Source organism: Panthera pardus, unplaced genomic scaffold (assembly GCF_024362965.1).
Source record: "Panthera pardus isolate Hobbes unplaced genomic scaffold, ASM2436296v1 HiC_scaffold_17, whole genome shotgun sequence".
Classification (NCBI taxonomy): Eukaryota; Metazoa; Chordata; class Mammalia; order Carnivora; family Felidae; genus Panthera; species Panthera pardus.
Window position 1 is genome coordinate 93,469,434 of NW_026526732.1, and position 17,885 is coordinate 93,487,318.

Sequence of the window (17,885 nt, forward strand, 5' to 3'; positions counted from 1 at the left end):
GTGTGTGTGTGTGTGTGTGTATGTGTGTGTGTGTATGTGTATGTGTATGAACCATACTTTGATGCCTTTCTCATTTTCTTTTTTGTATCTTATATGTATAGTGTCTTTGTGGTTATCATAGGGCTTACATACAACATCTTACAACTATAATTATTTTAAGCTAATAGCATCTTAACTTCAGTTGATTGATCTTCGAGCTCTAATCTATATATACATCATTCCCAAAAAGCTTTATATTTTCATATGCTTTCATGTTGCTGTTTAGTGCCTTTTCATTTCAACTTGAAGGACTCCCTTTAGCATTTCTTGTAAGGTAGATCTAGTATTGATAAGCTTCCTCGGCTTTCATTTATTTGGTTTGTTTTCATTGTTTTTTAATGTTATTTTAGAGAGAGAGCACATGATCAGGGGAGAGGGGCAGAAAGGCAGAGAGAGAGAGAGAGAGAGAGAGAGAGAGAGAGAGGATCTCAAGCAGGCTCCATGCTCACCATGGAGCCAGATATGGGGCTTGATTCCACAACCGTGGGATCATGGCCTGAGCTGAAATCAAGAGCTGGACACTCAATGAATGAGCCATCCAGGTGCCCCTCTGCTTCATCTTTAAAGGACAGTTTTGCCAGATATAGTGTTCTTATTTGGCAGTTTGGGGTTGGGGGAGGGAGTTGAGCACTTTGTGTATATCATCCCACTCCCTCTGGCCTTGAATGTTTCTGGTAAGAAATCCATTGATAGTCCTATGGGCCTTCCTTTTATGTGACAAGTCAGAATTCTGCTTTCAGAATTCTCTTTGACTTTTGACAATTTGATTATGTGTCTTGGTGTAGACTTCTTTGAGTTCTTTCTTGTGGTAGTTTCTGGGCTTCTTAAATCTAGATGTCCATTTTTAATCCCAGATTTGGGAAATTTTCAGTATCTTTTTATTTTTTTTTTAATTCAGCTATAAATTTTTATCTTCATTCCAACTAAAAGAATCAAGTAAGAAAATGTTTGAATAAGTAAAGTTAAAATTCTCATGTTTATTAACAATCATTGTATCTTCAAGTAAGTATTCTGCCCCTCTCTTTCTTCTCCTTGTGAGACTCCCATAATGCATATATTGCTCTATTTGATAGCATCTTATATGACCCTTAGGCTTTCCTCACTCTTCTTCAATCTTTTTTTTTTTCCTTTTGCTACTCTAACTGAATAATTTCAAAGAAACCTATCTTTGAGGTTTGAGTTTGAGTTTGCTTATTCTTTCCTTCTGCTTGATCAAGCCTTTTGATGAAACCCCTCTGATAAAGTTTTCAATTTAGTTTTGTATTTTCAGCTCCAAAATTTCTGCTTGATTCTTTACTATATTTTCTCTCTGTTGATGTTCTCATTTTCTTTATGCTTCATTTTCCTGAGCTCATTGAGCATCTTCACGACTGTGACTTTCATTCTTTCTCAGGTACTTCCATTTCTTTAGGGCTGGTTGCTGGAGACTTCTTTTGTTCCTTTGATTTTTTTTCCCCCATTTCTTCCTTTACATTGTAGAATTCGTGATGAGATCTACATTTTAGAAAAAACAGACATCTCTCCCAGTCTTTATGGACTGGCTCTGTATAGGAAAAGATCTTCACCAATCAGCCTGAGAGTCTGGGAACCTCTCAAACCTGTGGATGTATCTTCTCTGGACTTGTGTGTGTAAATTCTCTATTATAGCAATTTGCCAGTTTCCTTTTCCAGGTACTCATAGTGTTTTGCTGCCTCTGGTGTCTGCAGTACTACAGGTTCTCTGGAGCTACCTACCACAAGCCATCCACTTCTCTTTTGTTCTCAGCAGCCCCAGAGTTTCTAGAGTACATGGGTCATGCAGAACTTCCAAGTCAGGCAAAATAGAAACCAGTCACTCAAGAAACCCATAGAAAAGCCATAATGTTAGAAACCTGCTCCACTCTTCTTTACCCTGCCCCCCTGGCTCTGGCCCCTATAAGAGACCACCAAATCATATCAGCCTCAGTCTACTGCATCAGTGGTCCTCTGGAGCAGCAACACAGCATCCAGCCGTCTTCTGTTTTCAGTGATGGCCGGGTCCCATCAAGACAGGGGAGACAAACTCATTCTTCACTCAGCCCCCTGAAAAGACATTATTTTGGGTGCACACTTCAACTCTTGCCACTGCTAGGGAGAAGTCAGGAGTTAGGGGGGTTTTGCCTACCCTTCCCACTGAGCTGCAGGGGACATCTACAGTGAGTGAATTCATGTTATTCCAACCTTTGCGTTTGGTCTCAATAGCGCCACACCTGGCACACTTTCCTGTCAGCCCATAGATTCAGACAAAACGGAAACTAGTCCCTTGGTCAGTCTCTGAAAAGTCTGCACGTAGTATATATGTTTCGTTCTTCTATTTCCCTCCCCAGAGAGAAACTAGGAGCTGGAAGTTTTCTTCTAGTTATACCTCACGGAGTCTGGGGGAGAGCTTTGGCCAGTGAGTGCCACAGATTTTCCTGTCATCCTCAATAACAGCTGGTTTCATACTCACCGGGGGTACAAGTGCTTCTTAACTCAGTCTACTCATTTCTCACAAAAGGATTTGGTCTGTGTATTGTTGTTGAGTTAGTGTCTCCCTAAAGAAGGAGTAGCTGGAGCTTTTTATTTTGCCATATTGCTGATCTGTATACTATATTTTCTAAATATTTCATTTATTTATGATTTCATTCCCAAGATTACATTAAATTTCCATTTAGACAAAAATAATCCATATCCTTTTCTTTTTTGTATCTCTACTTCCCTATATCACTGTGCTCACAGGGTAGCAACTCAGTTCATTGATTGCTTCACTGAAGTTTGGTTTTTTCTTTGACAAAGGGAGAAGATACTATTTTGAGAACATTCTCTAGCCTGGAAAGCCTTAAGAATCAAAGATTTAACTGGAAAGTAAAGAACTAATGAGGATTTCATTGCTATTTATCAAATTAAAAAAAAAACTTCTTGTAAGCTACTTGACATTAATCTCATTGATGAGATTGAAGAATTGAAGAATTCCATATATAGAAATTGAAGAATTTCCATATAAGCACTATTGGGCACTCTATGCTATATATATTAAATATTGAAAGCTATATTAGAATTAAAGTGATATTAATATTCCTTCTTGAGTGGTATCCAGTGAGGATCTCCTGGAGACTGAATCTAGTGAAACAGCAAGGTTATAAGGCAGCATAAAGTAGAAGAAGATGCCTAGAAATTAAACAGGAAACTGTAAACACACACACACACACACACACACACACACACACAAACCAGGATTGAGTGTCATAAATCAGGTCATTTGTAAAAACCTGTAGTAAACCTCCTATTTATAAGACACTGTTATGGACTCTGAAGGAATCCCAAAATGACCATGTTAGAGGCCCTACACCAAAGAGATTAAAATTAATACAGAAGAGACTGTATGGTCATAGATTATTATGGGGAGGAGAGAGAGAGAGAGTGAGTTAGAGAGATCTCTTCTAAGATAAATATTGGTTCTGCCTTTTGATCCCCTTTCATTAAATGCCTCTAAAGTTTTTAAAAATTTAAGATAAATCATATGTAAGAAGTAATTTAAATAAATCCTTCTTGCCAAGCACCTTACACAGCATCTCTTATCCCATTCCAAGACTTGATGTTTCCGGTTTTGAATTTGTCTGCATACAATTCAGATAATATTAAAAACAAAAATCTAGTAACAACACCCAAATAAAAGTCAGTGTTTCAATTATAAGTCGTCACATTCTTGAGTAAAGACAAGTACACTCCAGTAGTTAATCTTAAGTAAAAACTACGTTAGTTACCTTCCTATTAACATAAAAGTTATTTAATTTAAGATTTGAGGCTGTAAAACAAAACTAAACATTGAATCAAGATATCATTACAGAAATATATGTAGACTCCAAAGTCTAAATTTAAATTAAAACAGAATAAAGAAGAGATAAAGCAGCTTCTTACCTGTTTCCACCTCTGTAGTTTTTAGAAGTTTGTTCCCTTTTGCCTGTCTTCTTATTTTATTCCTACACATTATAAAAGGGCAACTATATTCTTTCTTTAAAGAGAAAACTCTGGGAGGAAAGGGAATGCTTATTTCACTCTTATCATTTGTGGAGTCCTTTTCCCTCAGTCACCATTCATATTTTTCATTATCTTGATGATTCCTCCTTGATTATCCATGTCTGTTCTCTGTGGTTTTATCTTGTAAGATCATATCTTCATGTCAGACTCTATTCTCCATAGTCTGATTCACAAGAAGTTATTAGAAAAGACTTATTTTAAAGACCTGTCTCCTTAGAAATGATTATACACACAAAAGGCTGCTCCTGGATAATTAAGAGTCTGGGGATAGAGGAAGTCAACCATTTTAATGGTTATCTATGTTCAGTCAATGGCAGCAGCTTTTTCAGACATTTCAGGACTCCAACTAAGCTTGAGCCTCAGATCAGAAGAAATACAAGAGCCATCTACTTTCATTGTTTGGGTGTTTTTTAATGGTCTAATAAATCATAGATAGCTCTATAGACTTTCCCTCAGATCTGACTACTGCTGACAGAAGAGGAGGATATTCTTCCATCCTTTATCAGTTTTGTGCTAAAACAGCACACTTGTCAAAGCTGTGAGAGGTTTGCTGTTCCAGGTGTGTGATCAATACACAAAGATGTCAAAGATCCTCGGTGAGAGAAGGTCATAGCCTTGGATTCACTGATTCTACAGGTTCACGGTAGATCCCAGATTGCATTAGCAGTGAGTCACTTATCTTAAATTGATAAAAGAGTTTTTGCTAATAGTTTATTAGAGTAGTAATATAAATGGGTTTAGCATATGAGAAAGGATGTGAAAACAAACAGAAATACTCCTGTACTGCAAGAGGGCCTATTATTACACCTTGAGTTTTCCACCCCACTATGCCCAAAGATAGTCATCCTCTGGGTGACTGTATATCTGAATCTTTTATAAAGTACACACACACACAATTAAGGAATGCCTTTAGAAGCAGAACTCGAGTCACTAAAAAAGAACAAGAGCTCAAATAATAGAGTTAGTTAGATCTATTATGGGTCGTGGAGATGCTTTGATGTTCCTAGAATTGAACATGCTCTGTTCTCTAAAAGTGCATTTGCATCAAACCAGAGCATATTAATGTAAACATTAGGTGACATTACTGAGCATTTCCCATTCTCTCCTCCCCTTAGAGCCCTAACTTAATTATTTGGCTCCAGTTTCAGAATTCTTGCAGTGATAGCTTTCCATTTTAGTGGATCTGTAATGTCAATCTGGATACTTTTCAGGTATCAGTTTGGAGTGCATGAATGTGTACTGGGGATAAGGACATCAGAGGCATAAACTGCACAAATGCTGCATGCACCTTTTGTATGCCAACAGCCCTGAAGATCAGTGTCTTGTTACCACTTCATCCAGAATTCACGTGTATCTCATAAATTCCTGTTTGGGAAAGTTACTTTTTATATACATACAAATGATGAGAATTCAATTTATATATGTTACTGAAGGGTGGGAAGAGAGATTAAGTAGCAGTTTACATCGTGCCAGTGATTTTATCATCATTCTGGTCAGCGAGTATAAGCTCTTTCCAAATAAGGTCGCATTCGGAGCTACTGAGGGTTAGAACTTCCACATAGGAATTTGGGGGAAACACAATTCAATCTCTAACAATAGTTAATTAACAAGACTGTATTTTCCTTATCAGTTATTATTTGCTAATATTTACATTAAGATTCAAACACTTCAGTTCCAAAATACATTTCAGAGTAATCAATCAACAAGTTTTATTGAATGCCCTTTTTTTAGAAAAATTAAGATTTCATTATGTATTGTGAGAGCTACAAAAGAAATATAAAATAAGGGCCCTTTCCTAAGGTAACTTATCCTACCACCTAGTAGATTTGACAAAACTAAGCAACAATTACAACCTGTTTTACACAGAAGGATACATTAAAACATGCCTTACAGAACAAAACATTCTAGGTCTTTCTCGTATAACCTGGCAACACCTGATCAGATATTTTTGTTGTTATTTTTCTTATAGGTGCATTTTGAATCAATGTACCTTGGCCATATCCCAGAAGATGTTAAGATCCATAAGAATGCAGGTCACATTTATGGGTTCAATGGCTGCATTCAAGAGCTTCAAGTAAACAACAAAGAATTCTTCATCATTGATGAAGCATTACGTGGAAAGAACATTGAGAACTGCCATGTCCCATGGTGTGCTCGTCATCTATGCCACAACAATGGCACCTGCATCAGGTTAGTTCTAGCCTCTTGAACTCTAACCTATATTTCTTGTCTCCATTCTTAAAACAACAAAAACCAGCAGCACTGTCATCTGGGTGATGGAAAGGTCTGGAACTTCCAATTTTGTGTATGCATCATCTAGGTGTTTCACACATGTGGTGGATACTTGTTTGTTCAAAGAAAGTTGTATATTGTGGTTCCAATGTCAAGAAATACTTGACCTCTGAAAATAACTAGGTAACTGGACCTGATTTTGGCAATTTCAGATAGATTCAAGCATAATTTACCAAGGTGTTCTGCTTTTGGAATATATAAATGACAGATTTTTATTCATTGATAATGGTTTTGATGCATTAATTTTTATTGCATTTTTTTGCTTCATCTTCAAAAATATAAAAGATCAACTCAGATCTCTAAGATTGAAGATGGAGAAGAATACTTATATCTGTTTCTTCTTTTTATTTGCAATCTGTATGTCAAGGAGGAAAAAGCCTATATACCTTATTTCCCTTGAAATAAAGATTCATCCTGCTCTTATAAGATTAAAAAGATTTTAATTACAATTACTTTCTGCTCCACTAAAATGTCTTAAGTGAATCAACCCTGAGGGAGTCTCATTTGGACAGTGTAGAACATATTCCCAAATTTCTTTAATCCTCTGAGAAATCTTTATTTCAGGGCTACAAATAATGACAGAGAGGATGGTAAAGCATGTACAGATTATATTAACTAAAGTCAAGGAAAAATTGACCAAATCTCACAGGAAATATCTTAATGAATTCACCTCAGTGTTTCTAAGGGGCAAGGTATCAAGTAGGTAATGACTCCACAAAAGTAAACATCTGTATGCATAGTGTGGGAAAGAGAAAATAATTTATCGCAAGAGTAGATAGGAAATGGTAGGCAGAGATGGGCTCTGAAAATAATCACTGGAAAAGGAAATGAAAAACAACATAGAACCACAGACCAAAGACAGGAACAGAGGAATGGGCAGGTATGATAAAGTCAAGGTGATATATTTACCGAACAATCACACTCTGACCTAATATTTGAGGAGAAAGCATAGTTTAGTGGAAAAAGAGGATATCAACTCTTGGGGTGTCTAAACCCTTTGCTTCTGATTAGCTCTGCCCAAGTGTGTGCCTTGATTTACACATTTGTAAAATGACACCAGCAATTAGGACTTAATTCATATAAGAAAAATATAACAGATGAAGTTTCAAAGGACTTGAAAAGAGTGAATTTTGAGTTTGAGTGAAGCTAACTTCCTTGGTCGTGGTTATTTTTCTGAAAGAAACAAAACCAAGGTCTTATTTAATAAGTAGTCTGCTTTATAGTGAACCCACTAATAGCAATTATTTTTAAAACATATAATAATGCAAAAATTATCCAGTAAGATAACCTTCAGGACCCTGAAGGAAAATTAACTGTTGTGTAACTAAGTGAAATAGAAACAGGAAAACAGCTTTTCCTACTGACTTACTAATGTCTGAAATATTTGTGTCATTCAACCTAAATTAAATATTGCCAATGAGGCTTAACCACTGACAGAATTATAAAAGTGACAAGAATTGTGTTTCCTCTCTTTCTATATATGATGAACAGACTCTAACATAGACCCCATTATCCCTCTCCCAGTGTTCATGCCTTTGTATGATTCCCTCTCCTTTAGTGTAGGATCTGTGATTTGCTTTGAACCTACAGAATTGGTGAAACCAATTGGTGAACCAACAGAAGGTGGTGAAACGTCAATTATGTCATTAGGTTACATAAGATTGTAGCTGCATCTTGCAAGGAGACCCTCTCTGTCTTGCTGACTTTGATAAAGCATGAAGCATTTTGGAGAAGGTCCATGTGACAGGGCACTGAGAATAGCCTCCAGCAAACAACCAGTAAGGTGGCCTCTAGCTGACAGCCAGCAAATATTGAAGCCCTCAGTTCTACAACTGCAAGAAACTAAATTTTACCAACAACCACTTCAGCTTGGGAGCAGGTCCTTCCCAGTTGAACCTTGAATAAGATCCCAACCTGACCAACACCTTGACTGAAGCTTATGGGCCTCTTATACAGAGGGCCAGTTAAGCCTTTCCTTAAACCCTTGACCCACAGAAAAAATAAGATAATAAATGTGTTTTAAGTTGCTAATTCTGTGGTAATTTTGCCATACAGCAAGAGAAAACAATTATACTCTAATTTTCTACAGAAGTGTCCACATCACCAACTCAGAGACTAGGTAAGAGTTAGTTTTACTTTGTAACAATAACTGTCAGAGATACTGTAAGCCAAATACATGCTAAATAAAATAAATGTCTTATTTTCGTAAACTATAGAACCTCACATGACTTCCAGTTTTAGTTATTTAATATGTATTTGAAAAAAAGGTAAAAATAATTATTCTAGTAGGATAGATATAAATAGTCCTAGGTTCATTCTCTTAGATTTATTTCAGCAAACATTGCCTAAAGGCCAACTGAGGGAAAGTACTATGTGAAACGAAGATGTATATTTAAGACACTATCCTGCACACAAGCAGCTTTCAGTTTAGTATGGAAGCTTTAGCAGCACTTAAGGCCTTAGAGTGAATTTCCCCCCCCACACACACACACAAAAGTATCTGTTTTCCATCATATACATTATTCTGGCTTTCCATATCAGTTTCTCAGTCTTTCAACCTCTCAACCCCTACTCCAGAGAAATCCACTCAAATGACAGCTGATTTTGGCAAGCACTATTTAAGGTCTTCCAGATCTGTATGTGCCTTTTATTGTTAGTGAAATGGAGACTAGCTGGCTGTAACCCCAAATAACACACTCTTCACATCCTCTGAACAACATGATTGCTATCTTGATTACCAATGCTGAACTGCCAGAACTACTCTTTGTGTTATTGCATCCAGGACATGCTGGTCCATGGCAACTACAACTTCCAATCCAGCATCTCCTTATGCACACCAACACCATAATACACTGGAGTTGGCTAATTTCAGAACAACAACAAAAATAGACTTCTCAGAAGGATCATAAGAACAGCCCCTTGGAGGTCAAAAGTTTAATCCAAGAAGAGCACAGATAGCTGTAGGGCTACAGGGAAGATGATCAGAATAAGAATGGTATGTTTACTCTTTCCTGTTTTGTCTAAAATACCAATAGTAAACCATAATAGGGCATTCCAGCAGTCTGTATAGCAACTCATAAGGAGAACCAGAATATGTACTGAAGGAGGACTCCCAGTGAGGCCATGAGCAGCTTCAGTCCATAGAGAAGAACACAGAACAAAGAAATGCCATAAAGAATCCTCACCATGACCAACACACTGCCCCCAGCAGATGCATACCCATACTTGGAATACATGGAATGGTATAAAGTTTTCCAACCAAGGAACCTAGAGAAACTCTGCTACTGAGCCCTATCTTGACTTGGACAAAATGGACCTGAACTGGCTTAATGCTTTTGGCAACTCAGTTCCCATCTGTGTTGTTGGCAAAAGCCAAAGATTATTTTCCTGTCCGTGTTGTCGCATCATAAAAAGGATCTCCCCAGGACCTTCCAGACTGTCTTCCAACCCTTGTCACCTTTTGGGTCTGTCAGTGCTATCTGACTTGATGTCATTCCTGAGCCTGCCTACCCAGGCAGACTTCTAAACTCTCCTCTTCTTTTCTCCTGTTTTTTTGTTTGTTTTTGCTTTTTTATATATGCAAACAGATATATTCTGGAGGAGAATGTAAAATCAACATGCATTTGAAAACATGAAACTTCAATAATTAAATATTTGTCAAGGGCTGGAAGGATGAGATACTTTGACCCCTAAGGAGTAGGGGCTCATTTTGGATTATTCTAATGGGAAAAAGCTGAATAATTAGAATATTTCATGGTGGTTTGCCTTCTGAAACTATGAGGGTCCTCATGAGTCAGGGTTTGCTTTCCATGGCTTCCTGGCACTAGCAACTATTCTTAGAAATGAAATGCATATTATTCTTATGGATTGGCAATATCAGTGTTTTAGCAAATCAAAACACAAATGTTATGTTTGCAATGATTTCTAATTAGGGCACTATAAATAGCTGGAGTATAAAATAGTCAACCTGGGAAGGAGAGCCATCCACAATCCTCTGTCTTGCTGAGTAACTGGGAGAAATGAGACAACCAGGGAAATCTCAGATTTTCAGAATCCTCAGAAATTATTGAACCTTATACCTCATTTACAATGTCCTTCACTCTGTCCTTGTTTCACTCCTGTCTTTTTGGTATGTCTTTGTTTTTTTCATGTTTATCACATTGTAGTTAGTTAAAAATCCAGTTTGAACTGCCCCCAGCAGATCCTTTTAGTAAACTGACATGAAGAAGTCACTTCAAATCCTGGCTTAGTTGCTTAATAATTATGTGAACTTGGGCAAGTTTGCTAATCTTTTGGAACCCCATTAACTGAGCTAGAAAGTAGAGATGCTTTCTGTATCAGGTAGGAATCCTTCTGTTACAAATTCTGGGAAACTCATCCCAAACAGAATTTACTGGTTCACACTAAGTGGAAGGCTATGGATTCCCATTTTAGGTATCTTTTGATTCATGACTTAAAGGCCACCCTAGGGCCCAGTTTCTTCTGCTCCCTTTGGACACTTCAGTTTTAACTCCATTCTCAGATTTCAAATATAGCAAAATGGCTATAGGTGCTCCATCACCTACACCCCTCAGGTTTTCTCTCTTCTCCTATTTTCCCAGAAGAGGAGATTGGATTCAAGACAGCTTTCAAAATAGCAGAGCAATTTCAATAAGGTATATCAATATTTAGCCTTTCTGGATTGAAAAGGAATAGACAGAGTGACCTGATAGAATTCTTTTTTGGTCTACAAGTTTATTTTACTTCCAAAGTAACAGACCCTGTATTCAGAAAGAAAGAGTCATTATTACAAGGTCAAGAAGAAAGCTTTTTTACCTCTCAGCTTTTCTGTCTCAAGATATAAAGACACTAATTTTTAAATACTATAGCATGTATGCATGATGGTTTTACTTGAAAATGCAAATAATTTGTCATCACAATTTAATTGATCTAGTCCAGTGACTTTCATCTAGAATTTAAAAAAAAATCTCTCCTAACCTTAAGAGAGAGAAAAGTTTTTTTCAGTACACGCGCGCGCACACACACACACACACACACTTGTACATCCTAATCCACATCTCCTGGGAATGCTTTTTCCAACATGTAAAGACTAGTGGTTTAATAGGAGATAACCCTTAAAGAAGCATACTTACTCTAAAGAAGAGTAGGATGGTAAGTGAAGAGACGTTCAGTACCATAAAGCTATACTTTAGGGTTCATGCGATCGACCCTATTTATAGCTATTTGTAAACAAAATCATCACTCATTTTAGCAGCTTGGTTGATAAAATTCAGTGTTAATAAGTTCTGTCCCTCCATTGTCTATGAAGGTAACCTGCTTACAAGAAGACAAATTTCATGTTGAAAAATATTAAGAGGAGTAACACTTTAGCAGCTTTACCAAGCAAATGTCATTCTGCTTTGAGTACCATCACATGTTTCTGGACAGTATCCAACCTTTTTTCATTTTGTTATAAATCTGTGCTAGAATTTTCAAACCCCTGTGGTTGCTCATTTCAGAGAAACCCAAATTGCATGTAGTGAAATTCAGTTTAGAAAAGTGATACAGAAGGGTTATTCTGAGTATCCAAATCTCTATGGACTTTGAACAAGCTGTTTCCAAAAGGGCATACATAGGAAGGTTAGCAAATTAAACAGATAATATTTAAATCACTTTCTCCTTTCTATGCCAGATGTTTTTAAATAGGTTAATAATTTTAAAGGATCTCAGGTTTGGGAATATAACCTATACAACAAATGTACTAAGAACTCATGTCACTGACATTATAGTAAATAATTATTGAAATGCAAGTTTTAAACTTAGTCTTAATTTTACCAGGTGCTAAGCCTATAGGAATGTATTTTATCATGCACTGAAAGTCAGTAATTCCCATATGTGAATGAATGCGCTGTCTGTGCCTCTAATTGTTCTCATAGCTTTTATTCATCACTAACCAATGCTACCCTCCATGTGCTGGGGCAGGGGTCAGCAAACTTTTTTGTAAATGTCAAAATAGCAAATATTTCAGACTTTGCATCACAGCGATTCAACTCTGCTATTGTAACTCTAAAGCAGCCTTTGACAACATATAAAAAATGAATGGGCATGGCTGTGTTCCAGTAAAACTTTATTCACACAAATAGATGACTAGCAGGATTTGGCCCAAGGGCCATGGTTTGCAGACCACTGCACTAGGATAAAAGATGGATGAAAGAGTTGTTTTATTCAGTTCATTGACCAAGAAAGTCCAACTCAATTTAATTTTCAATGTTAAACAATGTTTACATAGATAGATAGATAGATAGATAGATAGATAGGTAGATAGAGGTGCCTGGATGGCTCAGCTAGTTGAGCATCCAACTCTTGATTTCGGCTCAGGTCATGATCTCACAGTTCCTGAGATCAAGCTCTGCATCACACTCTGTACTGACAGTATGGAGCCGGCTTGGGATTCTCGTCTCTCCTTCTTTCTCTGCCCCTCTCCCATTGCTCACAGGTACTCTCTCTCTCTTTCTCTCTCTCAAAATAAATAAATAAACATGTTTTTAAAAGTTATATGGGTATTATAAGGTATTGACTCATGCAGTTATGGAGGCTAGGAAGTTCTGCAATCTGTCAGTCCGCTAGCTAAAAACCCAAGAAAGATAGTAATGTAGATGCAGTCTGAGTCTGAAAGCTTGAAAACCAGGAGCGTTGATGGCAGGAGATTGATGTCACAGCTCCACAGTCAGAGAGCAGGGCGCCTGGGTGGCTCAGTCGGTTAAGCGGCCAACCTTGGCTCAGGTCATGATCTCGTGGTCCGTGAGTTCAAGCCCCGCGTCGGGCTCTGTACTGACAGCTCAGAGCCTGGAGCCTGTTTCAGATTCTGTGTCTCCCTCTCTCTGACCCTCCCCCGTTCATGCTCTGTCTCTCTCTGTTTCAAAAATAAATAAACGTTAAAAAAAATTTTTTTAATAAAAAATAAAAATTAAAAAAAAAAACAGAGAGCAAATTCTACTTTCCTCTACTTTGTGTTCTGTTCAGATCCCCAAGGGACTGGATGATGCCCATCCAAGTTGGAAAGGGTCATCAGCTTTATTCAGTCTACCAATTCAAATACTGATTTCTTTTAGAAACGCCCTAAGAGATACACCCGGAAATAATGTTTAACCATCTATTTAGGTATCCTGTAGCCCAGTCAGGTTGACACATAAAATTAACTAAAGTAATCTCCAAAAAAAAAAAAAATTGTATTTCTTACCATTAGGGAACTTTCATTGTTCCCATTGTCCCATGTGAATAGAAGTAAAAATTGGTTTCTTTCATTCTGATCTTTCAATTCATTTTCCCTTTTCTTTCAATCCATGTTTTCTCATTTCATAGACATCTTTTTTGACATTGTTTGATAAAAAGAACTTTTTTTGTGATTTCTAGGTATTTAGTTTTCAAATCATTTAGCACTTCAAAATGAGGTAGGAGCTGTAAATTGAATTTGAAATTGCAGTAGTAACAACCATTAGAGTACAAAAGATTAGGGTATCATGTCTTAGCATTTCTATCTGTTCTGTAGTGAGTGGCAACACCCCCACAAAATGTTTGCTTGTCTTGTCATTTCATAGTGATATGTAGCTAGGCATCACCTGCTGAGATCTTTTAGTTATTACTCTATATCCAGGCCAGATTACCCCTAATCTAGCTCAGTGGTCTACTCTCACCTTCTGAATACCAAGGGGGGGAAAAAGAGCCTATTTCAGATCAATTTCTCACCACAAATTTAAACTAATAACATCTTCAAATATTTAATCCTTCTTCTTAGTTGCTACACTTTCTGTCTACAGTCAGCATCCTTGAAATTGTACTCAGAATTTGTGTCTCATGTCATAGAGGACTAATTTGTATTTGGTTAGATTATTCTCAGCTGTAAAAGTTTGCTACTGAGCATCTAAGCATCTCAATTGTAGGTAGCCCCTATTGCTAGAAACAAGGTGAAAAAAGAAAGTACCCAACCAGGTTTCATGTAAAAATTTAAGAGTGTATGTGGTCTTCTCCATTTCTCTCATTGTGTTAATTAATTGAGCATTTAAGACATTTATCTGTGTATCCTTTCATTAAAGGCAGTTTAAACTTTAGAGGGTTTTAGTTTTCTTTTGTCAGTGATGTCAAGCGTGCTCTGTAGGATTTCTCTTTACTTTTTCTTAATGGAATATCATGCATGTTCCAGAGCTTTCTATTCATGTTGACATATTAAAAGCATGATTCAGCCTACTTCAGTTTAAAACTTCCACCTTACATTTAGTTTAATGGTTCCAGTCCCCTTCCTGGTTGGGTAGACCTGGAGTTCAAGAACTTGAATGGAGAAAGAATGTGATGTTTTCTTCCTGATGCCTTTCTGTCCCTCTTCTGTGTCTAGTTTGTCCATATTTGGGGCTGTGCTGGGGCAGAAGGGATTTGATTGAAATAGATTCAGAGGTTTTCTTCTTAAATGGTGCTATTTTGGTTCCGCATGTTCTCCCTACAACAGAAGCTCAGTGCTGGATCTTCTGATACATGTGTATGTGAGTCTTCACCAAAATCTGCACAAGGGGCCACTCCACGGTCCAGTTACCCAAGGGAGGAAAAGATCTCTGGTTTATTTTTCCCAGCCTTATACTTCACAACTCCTTACTTGCTGGTGTGCTCTCCCCCAGTATAGACCTGGTTTACTCTGGAGCAAATGAAGCTAAGAGTCTCCCTCCCCCCACCCTTACACATGTCCTTCTGAGACTTGGGAGTTGCTAGGAATTGCAGTAGGTTATTATAGTTCTCTTTCAGAGGGCAAACTAGCTTGCAATCAAGATTCATTTCCATGTAAGCATTTCCTGGGAAGAGTCTAAAGAGATTTCAGAGAAAGAGGCCCGAATCTCCAAACTTCCTTGTAAGTCACTGAGATTTCTTTTCTCATTGTAAATAAATATTCACTTTTATACACAATTCTGTGTATCTACTTTTAAATCCTGTTTGTTATAAAGACCAGTGTCAAAGGTCAATTTTCAAAGAGTTTCAAACCTGACTTTCACACAAGTACATAATGAACACATGCCAAAGATTTAGTTATCTCATTAATGAAGACATGAGCATGATGGTTAAGGCTGCTTCAAAGAGAATCCAAGAGACTGAGGACAGAGTGTCACTGAGTGAATGCTAAAATAAGACTGCTAAGTTAAAGACAAAAGTAGTTAGTACCCTACAAGAGAACAAAATGTAATTTTGTAGTTTTCTTTCCTACCATTTTATGCTTGTTTGCTTCTCCATCAGACAAAAATCTACAAGTTAACATGTAACTTCAGGATCTGGTCCTAATCAATAGTAAATAGTGAGCCACAGAAAAGTGCATTCTTCCAGAGGATTACATAATCTTTAAGCAGACCTGTTAGAAAATACTCTAGTAGGATATTAAAAGAATATGCTCTTGCCCCTTTGTATTATTTCTGAGCTTTGAGCTTTTTCTGAATACCGGCCATCTTCTGCATTACCAAAAGATGGGAGTCCCAGCTGCTCAGTCCTATGCCTCTGCTTTCCTTAATGTTTAACAAGCTGGAGGTTATCATAAGCAAAAAAGCACTTAGAAAAATAGACCCATTAAAGTCTTCCATGATGTGAAAAACAAATATATCAGTGCTATTATTAGAAGAAAGGAAAAATACAGGCATGTTTTAGCTCCATATTACTGAGATGAAATGTAATGTATCACAACAAAATATTTTGGTAACTTTTTTTCTGTTTTTTCCCCTGCAATATCCATATTTAGAAATTATTTTAATCCAATCTGTTTGATTAAAATGGGATTTGTGTATCTTTAAGATCATTCATCCATCCCTTCTTTCTCTTTAAGATCATTCATCCATCCCTTCTTTCATACCACAAGCATTTGCAGAGAACCTTTTTTATGTTAAGCAGTGTGATGCATGGGATTTATAAAGAACAATAAGACATGGGATCTTTTTCTACATACTCTTTTGCTTATGATAATCTCAGGTTTGTAAAACATTAAGGGCTGCAGAGTAAAATGTGTTTTTTTCAATTATGCATACAAGGTTCAGTCTTAGGTTGAAACAGTCTAGGTTGCACAGCCTGTTGTTTATCTTTTTGATCTCATTTCTTTCCCCCATTCTACAAGTGTCAGGTATTGTGAAAATGGATTGATGTGGGGTCATTTATTCTTGCTTGGATAGTCTGACTGAAGCTGCAGGGTTCTTAGTTGCTTATAAAAGTGGATCACATATTTGGAAAGCATAACTCTTACCAATGTAAGTGTCACAGGGTTCTTGGTAAAGTACAAATGCAGTTTAAATTGATTTTCTAACCACTTTTATTACTGCTATCCTTGAGTGCAGCAACAAGGGTTGAGCATTTGTTTTTACAGGGCAGAAAGCATTTAGGTCCTCTGCAAATCAGAGTTTCATTAAAGTCGTGATTGCAAATACAATTATATTTAAATGAGAACAAACAAGATTAAACATGAAGAAATTGTATCATTTACACCAAATTTGAAAAGTCTCAAAGAGTTAAATTTTCAAGGTTTGACTAATAGAAAAGACCACTATCAAATTCCACACATATTTTTTACATCATATTTATGCAGCAAGGTCAAACAAGTAGGGGGAAAAAATCTCATCTTCAATTTTCTCTACCCTTAGGTAATAATACATGGAGAACTCATTTGCCCTGATTGATCTTCCTGGGCATAAGAGACCTCTCTGGCTTAAATCCCATCTGAAAACTATCCTTCCTCTCCTTTTCTTATAGAATTCTAACAGTTTTTTTTTTTTCTCCAAAGAACAAGCAAGCAAAATATGAGCTGCTAATATGTTTTCCTTGACTGTTTTGCTCCCCTTCAAAAACTGTTAATTAATGGGGTTTTAGGAAGAATTTATGTATTAAAACCAGTTTGTTTTGTAACTAGAAATACTTATTCTTGTTTTAAATCTACATGGCTTACTACTTAAAGCTTTCATTTGTATACATGCGCACGCACACACATACACACACAAAAGATTTGGTAAATTGTGTTATGATTTTTATATGTAATTGGATATGCAGCTGTTAAAATTGTGTGGAAAACTTGACAAACAAAATGAAAACAAAGCACAGTTAAAGCTGGAATGAAATGTGAGATATCTAGAATCCCTTGGCTTAGGTTTGCAAAATGCTTAAAACAAGGAGTTTAAATAATTAATTTAGGAAGGAAACAAAGCAATCGTTTTGGTTCAGTAGTAGACAGAATTCCCAAACCTTACATTTTGTTCCTGGCCCATTTGCTGCCTATTAGTTACCTTAGGAAAATTGCTTAACCTTTTATACTAGGAAAATGAAGTAAGAATTGTTCCCCCTCCCCTCCTACACAGCAAGTGATTTGGAGAACAAGTTAAAACTTGTTAAAAACTTATGAGTATAAAGACTAGATGGAAAAACACTGGAAAATAAATTTGGTTATTGTTTATTGACATCAAAACACAATAGTGGCTTCAAGCAAGTACTGTCTATAAACACTGCTGATTGCCATTGACCTAGCAATTACCAAG

The 17,885-nt window shown here is 36.8% G+C and overlaps 1 protein-coding gene across 1 annotated transcript in view; it reads left to right on the plus strand.

The window, feature by feature from the left end:
* The window catches only part of LOC109248190 (protein eyes shut homolog), a 784,935-nt gene that overhangs the window by 553,929 nt on the left and 213,121 nt on the right, over nt 1-17,885 (plus strand). The window contains exon 13 of the mRNA XM_053905310.1: nt 6,044-6,264. Coding sequence (XP_053761285.1) covers nt 6,044-6,264 — 221 coding nt within the window. The remainder of the gene's footprint in view (nt 1-6,043; nt 6,265-17,885) is intronic.